The sequence below is a fragment of the Mus caroli genome, chromosome 5 (assembly GCF_900094665.2).
Source record: "Mus caroli chromosome 5, CAROLI_EIJ_v1.1, whole genome shotgun sequence".
Classification (NCBI taxonomy): domain Eukaryota; kingdom Metazoa; phylum Chordata; class Mammalia; order Rodentia; family Muridae; genus Mus; species Mus caroli.
In genome coordinates this window covers 99,560,811-99,580,588 of record NC_034574.1, presented here as the reverse complement: position 1 = coordinate 99,580,588, position 19,778 = coordinate 99,560,811, and the positions used below count along the sequence as shown (strand labels likewise).

At 40.0% G+C, this 19,778-nt stretch overlaps 1 protein-coding gene across 28 annotated transcripts in view; it reads left to right on the top strand.

Moving 5' to 3' along the window:
* Znf644 (zinc finger protein 644) overlaps nucleotides 1-19,778 on the top strand; it is a 79,944-nt gene that overhangs the window by 16,764 nt on the left and 43,402 nt on the right. For 21 of the 28 annotated variants that reach the window (XM_021162588.1, XM_029478077.1, XM_029478076.1 and 18 more), the window contains one exon: nucleotides 13,043-13,103. The exons of the other annotated variants lie outside the window; for them this stretch is intronic. In XM_021162588.1, the coding sequence (XP_021018247.1) occupies nucleotides 13,060-13,103 (44 nt within the window). In that variant the 5' untranslated portion in view covers nucleotides 13,043-13,059. The remainder of the gene's footprint in view (nucleotides 1-13,042; nucleotides 13,104-19,778) is intronic. 28 annotated transcript variants of the gene reach the window in all.

Genomic DNA, 19,778 nt, shown 5'->3' with positions numbered 1-19,778 from the left:
TTATGTTTTGTTTTTTTGTTTTGTTTTGTTTTGTTTTTTGAGAGACAGTTTCTCTGTGTAGCCTTGGCTATGTTGGAACTCACTCTGTAGACTATGCTGGCCTCAAAACTCAAAGAGATCTACCTGCCTCTGCCTCTTGGTGCTGGGATTAAAGGCGTATGTTACCACTGCGCGGTATATGCTTGTTTTAAATAGGGAATTTTACGATTTGCATGTAGGCCATGTTAATATGAAGAAGTTTAGGTGAGGTATTACTGTAAAGTACCTTGGTGGCTGAGAAGATTGAATTAATGTGCTATTAGAATGAGTGGCTGAGCTGAGCTGGCCAGCAGTGTTTGTGGCCTTAAGTCTCATTCAGCAGCATGTCAGGAAGGTGACTGTCTCTGTGGATCCTGACTAGCCTCCTTCCCATGACTAAGGACGTTCCTTGGCTAGAGCTGCTCTACAGTGGGTGAGGCAGCGAGACAGCTTGTCAGACTCCAGCTGAGTAGAGTGTTTGAATGGTGGTGGCAGGATTCTGAAAAAGAGAAGTGGTCTATGTGCCCTGTGACCTCCTGCTGAAGTCTGTATGCCTGTGACATGCTGCACCCCCGTGACAGACTCTACTACCATTCCTTACAGGGTGGGTCAGCTCAAGAACCGTTGAGGTTGGAGAAAAGACCACCTACTACCTCCTGGTGGGTTTGGGGTGGGTTTCATTGACGGAGTCTTGATGGGTGATAACAGAATACATTAGTGATTTTATTCTATTTATATGTGTAGTGTATGGGTGCTTGGCTGGCCTGTTGGTTGGGTCACCAAGACTGAAGTTACAGGTGGGTGTGACTGTAGGTGATGGGAACAGAACCCAAGTCCTCTGGAAGAGTAGACAGCCTTTTTGTTGTTGTTGTTTTTTAAAATCTTACTTTTGAGATTATATTTAGATTTCTCCCTTGGTCAAACCTTCCAGTATACCCTCTCCAGCTCTTCTAATTCATGACTTCCTTTTTCCACTAATTGTTATTGCATACATGTTATATATTCCTAAATATATTCTATACAGTCCATACATTGTATGTTGTGTCTTCAGAGCTGACCATTGGGACTGGACAACCAGTCGGTGTGCTTTTCTCTAGGGAAGACTCTCACTCCCAGCTTTCCTCTGCTGCCTAGAGTTCTTTTTGTAGAGTTGAGGCCCCGTGGGCTTTTCTTTCTCCATCTGCTGTGGTGTGTCCATCGATATCATCCTGAGTCAGCTCATGTTCTGGCAGTCGTGTTGGTGAGGCTTGTGGGTGCAGCTTCTGACATCACTGGGAGACACAGTCTCACAGTAAACTCCCTGATCCTCTGGCCCTTAACATCTTTCTGCCTCCTCTCTGAAATGTTCTGTAGATATGTCCACTGGGGCTAGACTCCACAGCTCTACATTTTGATTGGTTGTGATTTCCTGTAGTGGTCTCTGCCTGATGCAAACAGAAGTTTACTTGATGAAGGATAAGGACCACACTTATCTGTGGATTTAAGGACAAATGTTCAGAAAGTAGTTAGTGATTATACTGATTTAATAGTGATGGGAGGTTCTCCTCCAGTAATTGAGTTCCCTAGCACTGGACAGTTAGCTAGGTTTCCAGACGTGTTTCCCTCTTGTTGAATGGTCTTAACTTCTATTAGAGAGTCGCTGGTTACTGCCAAGGTTCGCAGGCCTCTGCTGCTCCCTAGTGTGACTGTACCCTGCTGCTGTTGATGGGGTTCAGAGGCCCCTTAGCTGTGTATGCTTGTTGGTTGTCTCCCTCCTCTGGAAGCTCGAATGGTGCCTTCTAGTACCACGAGAGCCAGTCCTCAAAGGGGGGTGTTCAGGTCAGCTCCAGCTACAGGGTTTCCTAGGGTGGCCAGTCTAGTTTTAATTGATAAGCCATTTCTTCAGCTCCTGAATTCTGTTTTGATTCTGCCTATTAAAGTAGGTTAATTTTTATTGCAATTTAACAGGAATTTTATGTTGTCCATTTAATAGTACAGGTGATTTCACTATGTTTGTTTAATAGAGTATGTAATGAGACTTTGGAAGATTTTGTTTATATATTGGATTACAATCTCTCCAATTGTTGAAATGTTGGCAAATTACAGATTATGAGCGATAACTCATTTGTACTTGACCCTTCTGGTTGTCAATTGCATTATTCTTTTTGAGTTAATTTATTACCATTTTTCAAGTTTTCTATTTGAAATTGGATTTTTCTTAAATGGCATAATGTGAATATTTCAAGTATTGAGAAGTAGCTGTCAAATCATACATTTAAAATTACAACTTGAACAGATTTGGTAGCTATAGACACCCATGTAATTAGCACTATGTCATGCTAATGAACGTGTCCTTTACTTTCAGAATTCTTGTGTCCCATCAAAGTAATCCTTTGTTACTGTACTTCTCTGTGTCCAGGAATTGACTTGATTGCATTTTGGCATTTTTGGGACAGTTTGCATATTCAAAGTTTTATTAAATGTTATTATTAGATGAAATCAGAATTCTTTTGTGTGGAGTTTCTCACACAGCATAATTTTGAGATTCAGACATCCACTTCACTGACACTTAGTATGATTGATCTTAACAGTTGTATAATATCTTACTGTGGCTAGTGATAAAGATGCCATGTATCTTTTCAAATAAGTCACTCATGAATCAAGTAAAAAAATCTCAAAATCTTCTGCCTATTTTACAGTAGTTGTTTTGTTATTGAAAGTGTACCAACAGGCAATAAAGCAGGCACTTATTTGTAGCCTGTTTTAAGTCCATGGAGTGTTAGTTACAAGACCCTGAAAGTCTCCAGAATAGATGATGTTCAAAAGTTCTATGAAATGGTTTCGCATTGACATTTAACTTTAACATACCCTCCTCTATTGTTTAATCCCTGGCACCAGCTGAGTGCTCTCCAAAGTGTGTGCTGGGAAGTTGTGTGAGCCGCTTTCCTTCTCTTTCCCTCCCCTTTTATTGTGTTTTTTTAAACAGCCTGTCATTTATTTACTATTACCTTCTGTTTTTACTGAGTCAAGGTCTCCTTTTATACCGAGTGTTAACTAAATTATGGATGTTTTCTACGCTCTCTGAAGGAAACAGGCATTATTTCTGGCTTGTTTGAGTCAAGGGCAATCTTTGTTGTCTTCTTTGGGGATGATTTCCAGGTTTGACTCGTTTCTCTGTGGGTTACATCACTAGCTCACGGCTCGACACAGGTGTTCTTTCTCTAGTCGATTCTTCCGTACTTTGCCCTTAAGTTGCTGGTTGTGTGGTTGCAGCTGAGTCTCTTGTCAGAGACTACCACATTCTCTGGCTGTGTGTTCTGTGAGTTGGGGCTGTGTCTTTTTCAGGTATTATGTTGCTGCTTCCTTTATTTCCCTTGTAGGTTCACCCTGAAGACCGTTGTGCTGCACTTTTTGGGGGTGGTTGTTAGGCTGCTTCAGCAGAAGAGCATTATATGTACTCTTTCCCCTTATGTTTTTATTTGGTTAAGTAATGTAACATTAAACAAGTTTTTAAAAAATTTATTCTATGTTTGCTTGTATGCATATCTGTGTGCCATGTGCATATTTGGCGCCCAAGGAGACCACAGGAGGGTATTGAATCCTCTGGGACTGGATTTACAGGGGGTAGGTGCTGGGAATCAAATCTGAGTCCTCTGCAAGAACACTCTTCACTACTGAGCTCCAGTACTCTTCAGTACTCTCCTGAGCTCCAGGAGCATAGAGTTAAGGCACACCCACCCTAACCATTCTCAAGGGTGCAGTTGGCTAGGCTTAATCTAATCACCTATGCAGCAGATCTCTTCAGCTTTTAGTACTAAAGTCTGAAATTCGGTTCCCAGTAAGTTTTGGCTTTTTTTGTGTCCATTCTCCATTTGGATTTTGTTAACCATCTTTCTGTTACTATTCTGTTACTAGTTTTGACTAGATATTTCATAGGAATAGAACCAGATAGTATTAACACTTCTAATCATCTTATTTGAGTAAGAATAATGCCAAGTTTCATCCATATTCTTATATATGACATATACATAATTAACTCTTTGAAGACTATATAGTGTTTTATTACATATAACTATATAATCTTTATTTGTCCTTTAATGGACCGTTGAGTTGTTTTCATGATATGAACATTGTGGCTATGGCTATGTAAATACATGAAGTTCTGCTGTGAGTTTTTTTTTTTTTTTTTTTTTCTTATACACTTGCTAAGCACATGCTAGTTTATTAAATTCTTTTAGGTATTGCTATCGTTGTCCAGAATGGTCACATCTTCTTATATGGGTGACAGTGTACCATGTGTTCAAGTGTTTTTGCATCCTCACCAATGTTGCTTTCTGTTTCTGTTTTATAGTAGCTGTCCTACTGACTGTGGGGTAATGTCTCAATATGGTTTTGATCTGTAATGCTCTGTAATAAATGATGGTGAATATTTTATTGTAGGCTTATTTTTTACTTGTCTTTGGAGAATGTTTTTCAAAGCCTTTACTCGCACCCTATCTTTCCCCATCCCCACCCTCACCCCCCCACACAAATATTACTGTTTCCAATTGAGTTTGGAATCCTGTCTGCCTTTCTTGTTGAATCAAGGAACTGCAGCTATGGACAGTTTCAGGACAACGACCTGAAACTTTCCCCCTAGTTTTTCTTTTAGGCATTTCATCTTTTTATACCGTGTGTCTTGATTTTTATCCATTTTTGAGTTAATTTTTGCATATGATGTGAATTGTCTTTGTTTTGTATGTGGCTATTGGGTTTTACCAAAATCATTTTTGAAGAGATGTTTTTCCCCACTGTCTATTCTTGGTATTCTTATGAAAAACCATTTAGCCTTATGCTGGGTATCTTTCTGGGTTGTTTTGTTCCTTGGGTTTGTCTTTAAGTCATTATACTGCTCTGTTGATAATACTGATTTTTTACTATGGTTTGAAATCAGGAAGAGTCAAGTCTCCTTTAAGCCATTATACTACTCTGTTGATAATACTGATTTTTTACTATGGCTTGAAATCAGGAAGAGTCAAGTCTCCAACTGCATTGCTTTTATTCAAGATCGATTGTCTTGGCTCTTTGGACTCTTTCTATTACTACAAAACTGTCATGAGGTTTTGATAGGGATTGCATTGACTGTAGATTGCTTTAGGTGATTTTGCTAGTTTAACTTTATGTGTTTATTCATGTCTCTAATATCATTATTACAATTTTCATAGTATACTTTCTTGGTTAATTCCTAAGTATTTTTGGTGCTATTATAGATGAAGTTGCTTTTTCAGTTTTTTTGATTGGTCATTGTTGTATATATAAGTAATGGGTGTTTTTAATGTGTTGACTTTGTATTTTGCTATGTTGCTCAGTTTCTTAATTAGTAGCAACAGGATTTTATTTTGCACTCTTTAGAGTGTTTTTCATTTAGTATCATATCATTGATAGAGAAAATTTTCCCTTTCCTGAATTGGATGCACTTTAGTCCTTTCCTAATGACTACATAGGAATTTCTGGTGCTGGGCTGGATGGGGATGGGAAGAATAGGAAGTTGTGTTTTCTTCCTGATCTTAACGGAAACATGTTCAGTCTTTGACTCTTGTGTGTGTTACTTGTGGGCTTTTCACACATATAATCCTTCCAGTTTGTGGTCTGTGCACATCAGGTGTCCAGGATAGCTGTGAATGTTGCCATGTTTGTAGATCACAGCATCATGCTATGGTGTAAGAAGGTTGGATACAACTGAGTAAGCTGTTAAACACCCCTCCTCCCCCATTACTGTTGCCGACGTTGATTGTTCTTATGTTGAGCTGCCCTTGCAGCCCAGGAACATGACTCACTTGGTGATGGTGCAGACTTGTTTACTGTGCTGGTGGATTGTTTTCACAATACTTTGGTCAAGTTATTTGCATCCTCCTTTACAGATATTAGATGAGTTTTCTTCTTGTGCCTTTGTCTTCATTTAGTTTCAAGATAATGTTAACCTTATGTTAATTCTTTTTAAGTGTTTGGTAGAATTCTCTAGAGGCTTTTTTTAGTTGGAAATTTTCTAAAAAGGAGTTTTGCTTGAATGTGTATGTGTGCATCACAGAGACTAGATGAGGGTGTCAGATCCCCTGGAATTGGAGCTAGATAGTTGTGAGCCACTGTGTGTGTGCTAGGAATTGAGCCTGGGTCCTCTGCAAGAGTACCAAGTGTTTTGAATCACTGAGCCCTCTCTCTAGCCCCTTGGTTGGAAATGTTTAATTTCTGCATCTTGTTACTCATGTCTCTGTGGACTGAAGTGCTTGACAAGACCAACTTTAGGGGAGGCAGGTTTCTTATGGCACGTGATTGTAGAGCTTGCCAGTCTGGCGGCTCAGGTCTTGGCAGTGCAGTTTGTGACAGGAACCTGTAAGCTTTCAGAGGCTCACCCCAGCTGACCTACATCGGACAGTTAGGCCCTACATCATGAAGGTCCCACAGCCTTTAAAAATTGTATCACTAGCTGAGGGACCAAGTTTTCAAAGCACAAGTGTTTGGGAGGTGTTTCAGATTCAAACCATAATAGCATCTAATCCTTTCAATAGTTATGGATTATTCAGAGGTTTTACTTTTCTTGTGACTTAAGTTTTAGTGTGTGTGTATATATATGTGTGTGTGTGTGTGTGTGTATGCATATATACTGTGTCTGTGTGTGGATATGAACATTTGAGTATAGGGGCCTACAGAGTCTAGAAGAGGACATTGTATCCCCTGGAGCTGGAGTTACAGGTTGTGAGTCACACAAACTGGGTACCAGGAGCTAAACTTGGGTCTGCTGGAAAGGCAACACATTCTGTTAACTGCTATTTCTTATCCCTAGTAGTTGTGTCTTTATATATTCATTGCTGGGTGTTCTGATCTGTTGGTCACTGTTGTTCACAGCCTTTGAGTATGACCTCCCAACATCAGCTTTTTTGCAGTGTCCTCTTTCGTTTTTGTTTCTAGTAGAGTCTTCATGGTTTTTAGTTTTGCAGGCCTTTTTCATTTATCAATGTCTTAATTTTTTTCCTGTCCTTCTTTCTAATTTGTTTTAGTTTAGTTCTTTTTCTAGTTCCTTGGCATAGTTTCTAAATTCCCTAGTGATGTCTATTTAGATACAGTGATTGGTTAAGAGTGAGGTTTTAGGTCAGTGGTACAGCAAATGCCTATGAATTGTAGGACTTGAGGTAGCCTGGGCTACATTTTTATTCAGGACTTGTCTCAGAGGTACATTTCATAGATTTACTGAGAGAACAAGATGCTAACTTTTCCACTGATGTATAAATTTTCTGCTTCCCTTCTGCTATTGGCTTTAGTTTCATTGTATTAAAGTCAGATAGATGCTTTTATATCCTTAAATTCCTGACACTTGTTTGGTAGTTTATGTGTATCTGAATGTCTGATTACTTTTCTGAAGTATGTTGATTTCTAAAATATATATGTCTGTACAGCATATTTTCCCTTTTCACAGCAGATGTTATTATGGCAGTTTTGTTATCATTACTGAGCAGATCTTGTCACATACTACTAACTAAAGACCTTTCTTCCCTATTAGTTCCTTTCTGTTCAGTGTAGCACCTAACATGTGCCCCTCATTTTTCTGTAGATTTCTCATGACATTTTTAATGGCTTTAACACTTTGAGATGTATTGGTTAGCTACATTAGAAGATCTCTGTTGGAATTTGTTTTTCCATTGATTAGAATATAGTGTGTTGTGTTAGGAAGATGTATTTGACAGTTTCCAGTCCTCTCCCAAACCCTGCTGAGGTACAGTAGCCGTGCTGAGCTACAGTAGCCGTGCTGAGCTACAGTAGCCATGCTGCCCGCTGTTGCTTTCTCTTTTCCTGTGTCCCTTCCCTACTGCTTATGTAGAAATATTCCTCTTCTATTTCCAGTTAGGTACTACCTTGAAAGTGTTCCTTTCAAAACAACAGGAGAAGTTGAAGGTGCTGGTTTTGGTAAGAGTGCAGAGAAAAGAGGACACCTGTGGACTGCAGTGGAATGTAATTTAATAGAGCCTTTATGGAGAGCAGGAGTGGGAACAGATTGGTCAGTGCAGTCCAGCAGCCCCACTTGTGCTTGTGTTTATTTCCACAGGAATTGAAGTATGCATGCACAGAGCTGTCTGTGCTCCCAAGCAGCTGTAGTAGTAATTATGATAGTTAGATACATGGACGAAGGCCAGTTGTCCATCGTCTCATACAAGAGTGAGGAAGGAAGTGTGTACAGACCGAATGGACTGCTTGCTGTTCAGCCTTCAGCTGAGACTACGTGGATGAACACGGTGGACCTTATGCTGAGGGAAAGAAAGGAGCCAAAGAAAAGACAGCAGCACATGGCTTCCCATGTGTTCCTATGGGAAGCTGCAGGAAGTTGAACTCAGAGGACAATAATGGTTTGCTTTAAGCCGGATGTAGATATGTATGGGAAAGCATTAAATATTGATCAAAGAACACAATATTTTGTTAGAATAAGAGATAAAATGTATTACACAGAATGGTGAGTGATAACGCCTTGTGTATTTCAGAGTTTCTAAGAGTAGAGGAAAATGTTTTACCACTAAAACTTAAGTTATCTGTCAGTGTAAACCTAGGTCAAAGCATGGCATTTACCCCTTCAGTAATGTGTCAGATTTTGTTTGTTTGTTTGTTTGTTTGGTTTTGGTTTTTTTGAAACAGAGTTTTCCTATGTAGCTTTGACAGTCACTGAATTTGCTCTATAAACGAGGCTGGCCTCACTCCAGATCTGCCTGCCTCTGTCTCCCATATGCTGGGATCAAAGGTGTGCACTACCACCCCTTTATATAACATATATAGTAACAATTATTATTTGTTAGCTAAAAATAAGTTTTAAAGCATAAATGTTTCTGCAGTGTGTGACTTTGGGTGAACATACATTGGAAAAGTTTGTTCTTCTCCCCTGATTGTGAGGAGAAGAGTGAGAGGGCAGCAGGAGTTATTTCACTCGTGCTGTGACTGTGAGCAGAGCAGTGAGAGGGCAGCAGGAGCTCCTTCATTTGTACTGTGGTTTTGTGTCCTCTTGGGGTACCTGTACTTAGCACAATCTAATGTTTTAATAATTTTTACTTATTGTTAGGCAGATTTACAATCTTTTCTAACCATAAGTGTCCTTTTATGTGTATTAGTCTACTTGGCCTGCTGTGATAACAATGCCTCATGGTGATGGAGGCTGGAAGCTGATGAGTATAAGCTCTCTCTGCTGAGGCATTTGCAGGGAGCCTTTCCTTGTGTGCACAACTGGTGTTTGTTCTCATGCTGTCACTCCCAGTACTAGATTATGGATTCATTCTTGGGCTCCGGCTCATTATTTGCCTCCTAAAGTGCTCTTCTTCCACACATAGTCAGGGGTTGGGGCTTCCATGTAGGATATTTGAAGGAACAAATGGATGGCCAGTTGTGGAGGCTAGGAGTCAGGTGTTACAGCTTTTCAGGAGGCTGGGGCAAGATGGCAAGTTCAAGGCCCGGCTGAGCTACAAAATGAAAAGCCTGGGGTGGAGGTGCGGAGAATCAAAAAATGCTCATACAAGCATTTGTATGTGTGAGGTTGTAGGTCCTGTGCAGGGGGTGGGTGGGGGGAAGGGGTGGTGTCTGCTTGTGTGTTCATAGCCTAGCAGAGAGAAGAGGGCTGAAGTTGTACCCATCTCTTGCTTCTTCATGAGGCTGTTGGTGGTACTCCTGCGTGTGGCCGTACTCCCCAGTCATCAAGGCCATCATGTATTCTCCTTGCCTGTGTGTATTCTGTTTTCCTCCAGCCTCCTCACACAGTTATGTGCATTCTCACTCAGGATGCAACAGATAATCCAGCTGTCCCCCTCCCCTCTCCATAACCAGATGCACTGGTTACACAGTACACCAATGATTTCTGCATAGAAATCATTCCCATGGGGACTGGAGAGATGGCTTAGTGGTTAAGAGCACTGGCTGCTCTTCCAGAGGACCTGCGTTCAATTCCCAGCAACCATATGGTGGCTCACAACCATCTGTAATGGGATCTGATGCCCCCTTCTGGTGTGTCTGAAGACAGCAACAATGTATTCATAGACATGAAATAAATAATTCTCTAAAAAAAAAAAAAGCAATCATTCCCATGAGTTTGTGCATCTGGGTCTGTAGATGTGTTGCAGTCTTTGCTTCCCATCTTCAAATCAACATTCTCAGGCCACAACAGTAAGTAAAAGCTTACTATGGGATGGCACTGGGCAGGTGGCAACACTTTAACTGTGTGTGTTGTCAGGCCCAAGGACTCCTTCCATCTTTGTCAGGGTCTACTAACTTCTTCGTGTAATATTCCAAACCATTTATCAGTCTTCTCTGCAAAGACTTTTTTTCCTATGGGAGACAGCATGCACAGGTTGAAGAGATGAGGATGGTGTCTTTTATGGAGACATGCTTTAGCCTATCACACAGAAATTTATAGTGGACCTTGAAGAGCATTGTTTGTTTTTTGACAGGTCATGGTATGCAGTTCCAGGCGAGTGGAGTAGCCCTGGCACTGGGGAGGAGAGAGTGCTCTCATGCAGACAGCACAGGGAAATGGAGGTCTGTGGGTCCTCAGTGTAATCTCCAGAACAGCATTACCTCAGGACACACACACACCACTTCTCAGAAGGGCAAACCTGCAGGTCTTAGTGTAGACCCTGCAGAAATAGAAAGACAGTGGCAGAGCAGGCTGTACAGAAAGCCTCCAGGTTGTCTTTCTCTGCACATTTAGAACCTTTTTTCTAAAGTACTGGCATCTTGTATTTGTTGGTCTCCAGGCTTTCCTACAAGATACTAACATGAGTTTAGGATTTCTGGTTCACAAACTTCTATAGAGATAGAACCCCTTAATAACTAATTCCTGGTCCTAACGAATAGACTGATTCAGTAGAAGATACCTCTGGGCTGTTATCAGCTTCATTGTGAGTTAATGTGGTTATTTCTTAGTGCTCATATATCCAGAAATAGAAGTAAACTTTCCTTTATTTCTTGAGAATGTGAACTGAATTTATTACCCCGAGTTTTACTTAATTATTTTATATCAAATACATGTTAGAATTTGAAAATGTGAATCTCTTAATCAGTCTACATTGCTATGGTTTTAAAAGTGTGTCAATAGGGCACGATGGCACATGCACACCTTTAATCTCAGCCTGTGGGAGGCAGAGGTAGGTGGATCTCTGAGTTTGAGGACAGCCAGGGCTACTTAGAGAGACCCTGTCAATAAATAAATAAATAAATAAATAAACTGTATTAAACTAAACCAAACCAAAAACCCAATAAGTATACCAGCTAGTTGAGGTACTAAACTGAAATAAGAGAGTTTATGTCTCTAATCTGTTCACACTGGAGGTCAAGAAATGCACAAGCAAAAAAGTAGTCACTATTTTAGAATTTACACAGGTTTCACAATTCAGTGAATCAATTGATCTAACCCTTTTTGATAGAATTGATGGGATTAAAATCTAGTCTGTCAGGATTACTGCCAGGAAAGGCATTTGCAAAGTTAAAGATAGTAGAAGGTAGGTGATGCCCGAGAATTTTAGATCAATATGTGAAAAAGCCTGATAGCTGAGCATTTGGTCTGTCCTAGAAACTGGAAATGTCTAGAATGGTATGTGCATGGGCTGTTGAGAACGTGATGTCTGTGTAGGATGACCTCTTAAAGTGACTATTGAGTTCACAATTAGAGGCTAGTAAGTCTTAGAATGGAACTGTTGGAGTAATCTAGGCTGACAGTTGAAATATGTGTGGTGTCCTCCAACCTCTGAGAATACTAAACTTAACAGGTTGCCTTTTGGTAGTAGTAGGAGATTATAGGATTTTCGGTAACACAAAACTCAGTTTTCAAAATTGGTAGAAAAAGTTTTTGGTAAATGTACTTTTAGTGGATTATTAAGAGTAAAAGTGTTAAATATTAGCTTGAAGTCTCAGAGTTTCTAATGGTACATTCCATACATTTTATGCTTAGTTGCTGTTAGCTGCTATCACAATTCTTTTTTGGTGTGGACACAATATTAGATTAACACTGAAATGGCTCAGAAGTATGTTTTATTCATAAACACTCAACTCTCCTCATACCTGGGCTCTGTATCCATGGATTAACAAACCCTATATTAAAAATATTTGTGGGGGCAGGGGAAGGTTGTGTTTGTACCAAGTACGTAGAGTTTGTACCTATTAGGTACAGAGTTGTCTTTCCTAACGTTTGTCTCTAAATGCAACAACATGTCTGTAGCATTTACATGGTACTCATTTTTAGAAGTACTGAAGCAATGGTATAAAGTACATGGAAGAGGAAGAGTGTGCATAGGTTGCCCATAAAGACTATGCCATTATATATAAGGGATCTGACCATCTGCAGACCTTAATACCCATGTAGGTGCAGAACTGATGGCTCATAGCCTTAAGTCCAGTATTACCATTGCTATTTTATTACTAAAAAAGATAATACTATTAATAGTATATACTAAATATATAAATAATATATCATCTAAATATCTATGGGTATATTTAATATTTAATAAACATGCATTTATTAAAAATATATAAATATTATCAATAATGTTGTTAAAATTAATTAAAATAATTAATATAAATATTTTTAAGAACTGCAAATTATATTTCTTTTAAAAACATTTTATATGTACAAGTGTTCCTTTTGCAAGTATGTATGTGCACCACGTGTGTGCAGTGCCCACAAAGGTCAGAAGAGGGCATCAGAGGTCCTGGAGTTACAGATAACAGTTGTTGCTGCCCTATGGGTGCTGGGACCCGAACCTTGGTCCCCTGCACGAACAGCAACTGCCTGGAATTACTGAGCCACTTCTGCCCCCTAAACTTTTAAGTTTCTTGCTGGGATAGATTATTGCTCCCCTTGAAAGGGTACTTAACAATTTATTGAGCATTATATTAGTCATGTTAATTGTTGAACACTTTAGATATTTTATGAAAAAAGAAATTATAGTTTTAAATTTAAAATAGTGTATTATACAGTGGTTTTTTTTTCCTACCTGAAATGAACCAAAGAAAACTAAGCGATTGTTTTTTATATGTATTGTTTCAGGCTTGATTTAAATTTGGATGAGATTATTCTTGCATCAAGATGTTAATAAGCCAAAATTTAGGTAAGTAGAATACTTTATTAAATGTTACATATCAAAGTAGGAATAATAAAAAAGTTTTTATAACTTAAAAATGTGTCTACAAGTCTAGGATTAAAGAATTTCAATAAACTTTTGCAATATGCTCTTACCTCTTTGACCGCTTTGGTTCAGTTGATTTAATAGGAGTAAGCAGGTGCGAGCGGAGAAGCAGTCTTAGGGTTCTTTCCTTAGTACTGAGGTCTCCTGATGCTTACAGGGCCCGAGCGTTGTAGCGTGTCAGAAAATGTAGTTGGTGTTGCCTTAGCCACTGCTAGTGATCTCCCACTAGGTAGTACAGGATGTGTTGACTTTTGTTTGTTTGTTTTTGATTTTTGTTTTTCTGTAGTAAAGAGAATATAGTATCCTTTTGTTGATTTTACTTTATTTCCTTAACAAAAAAATTAAGCCATAACTTCTTTCTGTTACTGTAATGTTGAGAACTGGCATGTTTAGTCATATGTGGATATGTGTGTGGAGGCCAGAGTTTGATGTGAGGTGTCTTCCTCAGTTACTTTGCATTTTGTTTAGGGAGGACAGCTCACTAAAGGGACGGCTGTCTCTGCCTTGTGAGCACTGGGATTACAGGGAGGCCACCATGGCAGCTGTTGCGCAGGCTAGGGATCTGAGCCAGGGTCCTCAGACTTGCACATTTGCACAGCAAGCACTTCGTCCACCAACCTTCTCCTCAGCTCTGTCGTGACTTTTCTCATGGAACATTCTGACTGGCCTTCTAAGGACCGTTGCTTTTAAAAACTTAATTTTGCTGATGTTTTGTGTCTGATATGCGAAAGAATGCTTTTTAGAAATGTAAAGCTTTTGAAATGATAAAAATACAGGAGTCAATAAACATGGCCTTAGAATATAGAGTAACAGGACAACATACAGTGAAGCTGCTGAGTGTCTTGAAGTAGAGAAGAGGCTTACACTGGACTTTCAGGTCTTGCGGGTGTCTCAGTAGCTTGTTAAATATGCAGTGCCTAGAAGAACCTTCCCCTGTGCTTACACGTCTGCAAGGACATACATCTGGCTTATTTGGGATTATGCAGCATTGGATGTGAGCCGTTCTTTTTTTTTTTTTTTTTTTTTTTTTTGGTTTTTCGAGACAGGGTTTCTCTGTGTAGCCCTGGCTGTCCTGGCACTCACTTTGTAGACCAGGCTGGCCTCGAACTCAGAAATCCGCCTGCCTCTGCCTCCCGAGTGCTGGGATTAAAGGCGTGCGCCACCACGCCCGGCGAGCCGTTCTTTTTGTCATATTATAATTAACTTTTAGTGATGTGTGAACTTTAAAGGACAGAAATGAATAACTATATTGTAATTTACATTGAGCCACTCATGTATATATAGAAAATTTCATTATCTCAAAGTTCCTTAACTCTTTTCAATCTGAATCTAATAGTCTTATTAAATTTCATTTAGCTTGGTTTAGTTTAGCTGGGTTTTTTTGCTTTGTTTTGTTTTTTAAGATTTATTGTTTTTATGTGAGCACACTGTAGTAGTCTTCAGAGACACCAGAAGAGGGCATTTGGATCCTATTACAGATGTGAGCCACCATGTGGTTGCTGGAAATTAGACTCAGGACCTTTGGAAGAACAGTCAATGCTCTTAACCGCTGAACCATCTCTCCAGCCCAGTTTTAGCTGTTTTTGAACTTCATGAACATAGAATGATATAGTTCATGCTTTTTTTTAAAGTTTTATTTTGATATTTTTGTTTCATTCATGTTATTAGAATACCATTATTTATCTTGTGTGTTCTGTAAACATTTTTCTCAGTTCCAGTTCTTATCCCTTCTAGCGCCCCCTCCTAGACTCCTTTCTGTTTTGCCCCATTAATAGCAGAAGAAGATGTAAAGTGCTGTGGCATGTGAGTACTTATCTGTGCCCACATGCTTGGGTTAGAGGCCCTGCCAGGATCCTTTCTAGTTACAGCTTTTCTTCTGTAGTGGTCATTCATTATTTCTTGTGTTGTTTCCTAAACCTGGAGCCAGGCCTGGCCTTCTGCAGTATGTTGTTTGAGTCATTGTTTCTGTTGCTGTGAAATGACACCATGTCAAGGCAACACATGAAATTAAGCATTTAATTTGGGGCACACAATTCCAGAGAGAGAGTCTGTAACCATCATGGCGGGGAGCATGGCAGGAGGCAGCAGGCATGTTGTAGGAGCAGTGTCTGAGAGCTTACATGTTGAGACACAGCTTTTTAAACCTCAAAGCCCACCCTCCGCCAACAAGGCCACAACCAGTCCTTCCTAAACAGTCCCACCAACTGTGGACCAAGCATTCAAAAATATGAGCCTGTGGAGGTCACTCTTATTTAAACCACCACAGTGATCCTCTTACCTGACCGAGATCCAGTTGAAGGTAGACACCAACCCTGTTGCATTCATCTTAAATAGCCCAGTGAATGTTTGTTCAGCTTAGGTCAGTAACAGTTCTTTCTCAAATAGGATTTCAGAATTGTGTCCATGACGGGCTGGGCGGCGTTTCAGCTGTCATTTGGCCGTAGGAAAGAGCCAGTGAGGACAGCATGGAGACCGCTTGGAATGAGGATGTGCCTTCAGTCTTTTGATTCAGTTGAAGTAAATAATCTTACTTTTAGATTTAAGCTAACATGAATAGCATTGATTTTTGATTACAGTTTCCATGCAGAGGTGTTAATCTGTTTTATAAAAATTGAAGTATTATTTTCTAGTAGAGTATTCCCGGGTTGCTTTACTGGTTATATCTTTAAGTTGAAAATTTAAAACAATGTGTTACTAATGTAAGTGAAGAGAGAGGGAGGTTGGCCATAAAAGTCAGAGTGAAGGGAGCTCCCTCGTGCCCCTGAAGGTGGGGATGAGTAAAGACCAGAGCCCCGTGACCCAGAGCTGTGGGCACTTGTGTTTTATCATTGTAAACACATTACATACATATACATAACTTATTAATGAATGACTTGTTTAAAAAGTTAAAGTATTTTGACAGTTTTTTTCTCTTAATATTTGAAACTTGGCTAGTTGAGTTGGCTATCACAGCAGTCACCTGGGGTTTTTATGCTAGAAACTAGACTGCCTTGTGGCAAGTCCAAAGCAAGAAGAGGATCTTCCCCACTGGGATCAATTTGTGTCTTTTCTTCATTGCAGCTTTGGCAATAAAGGCCAAATACAGAGTTCGATACAGACCCTCTCTCGTACTGTTCTGTCTTCTTGAAGGATTTTTGTTGTTATTGTTGAATATATATCACCTTAACTTGTGTTTCCTTCTGGGTATAAAGTGTGTGGTGGTGGTAGACTGCTTGATTTGCATGTCTAGAGAGTTTAGACTAGATTTCCTCTTCAGAGGTCTTTAGATGTACCTCAGTTTCAGATTTTTCCTGTTTGAATATGGCCTTGAATAAAAGAACTGTTTCATTGGTTGGATGGAAATTATGCGCAGAGGGAAGCTTGCAGTAAAATTTTAATGTCAAAAGTTACTTTATAAAGATTTCATTTAATTAGATATTCATGTTGCCAAGTTTATTGGCATTTTATTTTTTCATGGTTTTGAGATAAGGTCTCACTGTGTAGCCTAGGATGGTCTCAGACTTGCTGCGTGCAGTCTTCCTGCCTCAGCTGCCTAAGTGCTTAGTATGGCAGGCGTGTCGGCAGACCTGGCTCACTGACACATTCTCAGATGTTATGGTTATATTGTACTAAACTTAGGAATTATTTGAATTGTTAATTTGTTTCAGATTGTTTAAACAAGTCTGAGTTTGAACTCATCAAAAAATAATGTAGTGATTGTCTTCATCTTGATACATAATTACTTCAGTTTATAGCTAATGTCATTGCTAGGGAGCCATTGCTCCTCGAGCCTGCCTTCCGCAGTTGAGAGCCAGAGCCACATCATTACTATTGCTAAATGTGACACATGTTCACTGTGCTCACGATTTACGTGGTCTTTATAAATCTCCCATAATCACACATACCATGTCTATCTCCCTGTCTGTCTGTCTGTCTCCCTCTCCGCTTTTGTCCTTACTCAAATGTAACCTTTTACTACCTCCTCCCCCCATAAGTCTCTTGTGTGAGGTCTGTTGTCTGCTGTGATCTTTGTGGCATTCCTTGGCTCCCATCCACCAAGGTATTCTTCCACTGTGAAATCCTAACTGTCATGAAGTTCAGAAGTAGTAATGACTAGCTTAAGGCCAGGTGGATAATTGCAAAGCAAGAACCTAGGTCTTTTGACTTCTTCCATACTATTCTTTTGAGAAAACCAGTAAAGCTTCTAGCTAGTCTGAGGATTGTGGAGCCTTCCTACCACATGTTTTTAAATATCGGTTAATTCATTTAATGGCATCTGAATTTATTATTGTAGTTAAGTTGTTTTTAATCTATCCTTGATAATAGTTCTTAGACTTAGGGAGAAGGATGATTGGATATGTACTACAGTCTTGAATTCCTGAAAGCCAAAGGCAATGGGCTTTATAACATACATTAATCTATATTCGAGCATTTAATATATATATATATATATATATATATATATATAGTACCTTACTCATAGTAGAAGTTTGGGTTTTTTGTTTGTTTGTTTGTTTGTTTGTTTGAGATGATCTTGCCCCAAAATCCGGGCTGGCCTAGAACTTCACTATATATCCCAGGCTGACCTAACATGCAAGCTTTGGAAGTTCTGGAATTAGTCTGAATTCTGCTCACTTCAGGGTCTCCCATAGAAGAAAAGCTTTGTGACTTATCTAGATACACTAGAGGACCTATGGCAGAAGAGACAGCCCAACTAAGAAGTGAGATAAGAAAAGGGAGACTTGGTGGGACCCAGAGACCCACATTACTTTCAGTGTAGCGCTTGCTCATCATGAGGTAAGAAGGAGGGGGTGTAGTGCTTGGTACCAGGGAATAGAGTAGAGAAGAAGGCTGGGGCCATTTTATTACGGGTCATAGTAACCATTTAAAGAGTTTATATTAACAGAATAATAATAAGCCGTTGAAGGCGCTTATGTGGAAGTGATGGGAATACATCTGAGGGGCTGCTGTTTTGGATTTGATCCCAGGCTCTTATGCTAAATTCTACCTTAAACATCTCAGTGAAAAACTAGAGAACACATCACAGGGATGCTAGGGATGTTCAGGAGGAACAGTCATAAGAGGATAGATGTCTAGACTGACTTGACAGCAGTAAAGTGCAGTTATGAACATGCGGCCGCAGCTTTGGCATTTCCTTACAGTGGAGTCGGGGCTGGGGAGGTTAAGGTAGCAGTTAGGATGCTTTGTGCTTCTAGCTTTGGCAGTGGGACTGCATTCATAAATGGAACCGTGGGGGTGATGAGTGTTTGGAACAGACAAGAACTAAGTTAATTGAACTTGAAACAGCCTGAGAGCCAGGTGAGCCTAAGTGGAAGGTGGCATTGAGCTCTAAGAGAGACCCAGGAGTTATCCGTGCCTTTATTTCTCATACACTCATTTTTGTTCATTAGTATTTGACCTAAAGATTGTTGAAAATGGATTTACTTCTGTTTTGGTTAAACCTCTGTGCAGACATCACCCCCCCCCCCCGTCCCCTTTTGGCTAGATGTTGTTTCTTTTGATATCTTTATAAAGTAAGGTACCTGTCATAAAAAGTTCTTTCGGGAAGACAGGAGAAAGTCAAAGAATGACCTTCCCGTGTATCAGGGCCTATTGCTCATCCTGGGTACATGTACCAAGCCTCTGATGAACTAAATGACTTAAAACCTTGGGATGGTGGTTTGAATAAGAATGGGCCCCAGAGGCTCATATATTTGAATATGTAGTCATTAGTTAGTGGCACTACTTGAGACACATTGAGAGGTGTGGTCTCGTTGGAGGAAGTGTGCCACTGAGAGTGGACTTGGAGGTTTCAGAAGCCCAAGCGAGGCCTGGTGTCTCTCTTCCTGCTGTAATGTAATGGACCAATAAACCTCCTAGTTAAGAGTTTCCTTTATAGGGTTGCTGTGGTCATGGTGAGTCTCTGCACAGCAACAGAGCAGTGACCAGAGGACACGTGGCAAGAAGAAAAAGTACAAAATATTGATACCTCCTGGCAGCACCCTCTGTAGCTTCCCAGATGCTTATAGTTTGCATTCTCCGATTAAAATGTAAGATTGTGGTAAGCTCAGAATTACTATTTCTTAAAAGATTTTATTTTATGTATATAATGATTTTGCATGTTTATGTTTGTATACCACATATGTATGCCTAGTGCCTGCCTCTGTAGGGCAGAGAGGCCAGAACAGGGCATGGGATCCTCTGGAACAAGATTTATGTGTAAGTCACCTTTTGGTGACTTTATTGGATTCTTTTACCTACTATCCTTCTCTACCCCAATCCCTTCCAAGCCCACAACATTAGGCTGAGAAAGAAGGTTAGAGGGGAAAGGGGGTGTCCATCTCCTTAGACTACTTCCTGCTGATTAGAGCCGTTATTCCTAGGGCAAGTGCACTGTCCATTGTCAGGATATCTAACCAGCAAACCAGGAATTTAGCAAAAGCAGCAAAACTGCGAGTGCAGCAGTAGGAACCATCAGGAGCAGAGGAGCAGCCGCCACCACCTCTCTCAGGGCCCTGGCCTTTTTATACCCCTCAAGAGTCCCCAGAATTCTAGAGTAAACTATCTTCAGCTGGCATAACCACACCTGTGCCAGAGCACAAGACAAATCATAGTCAG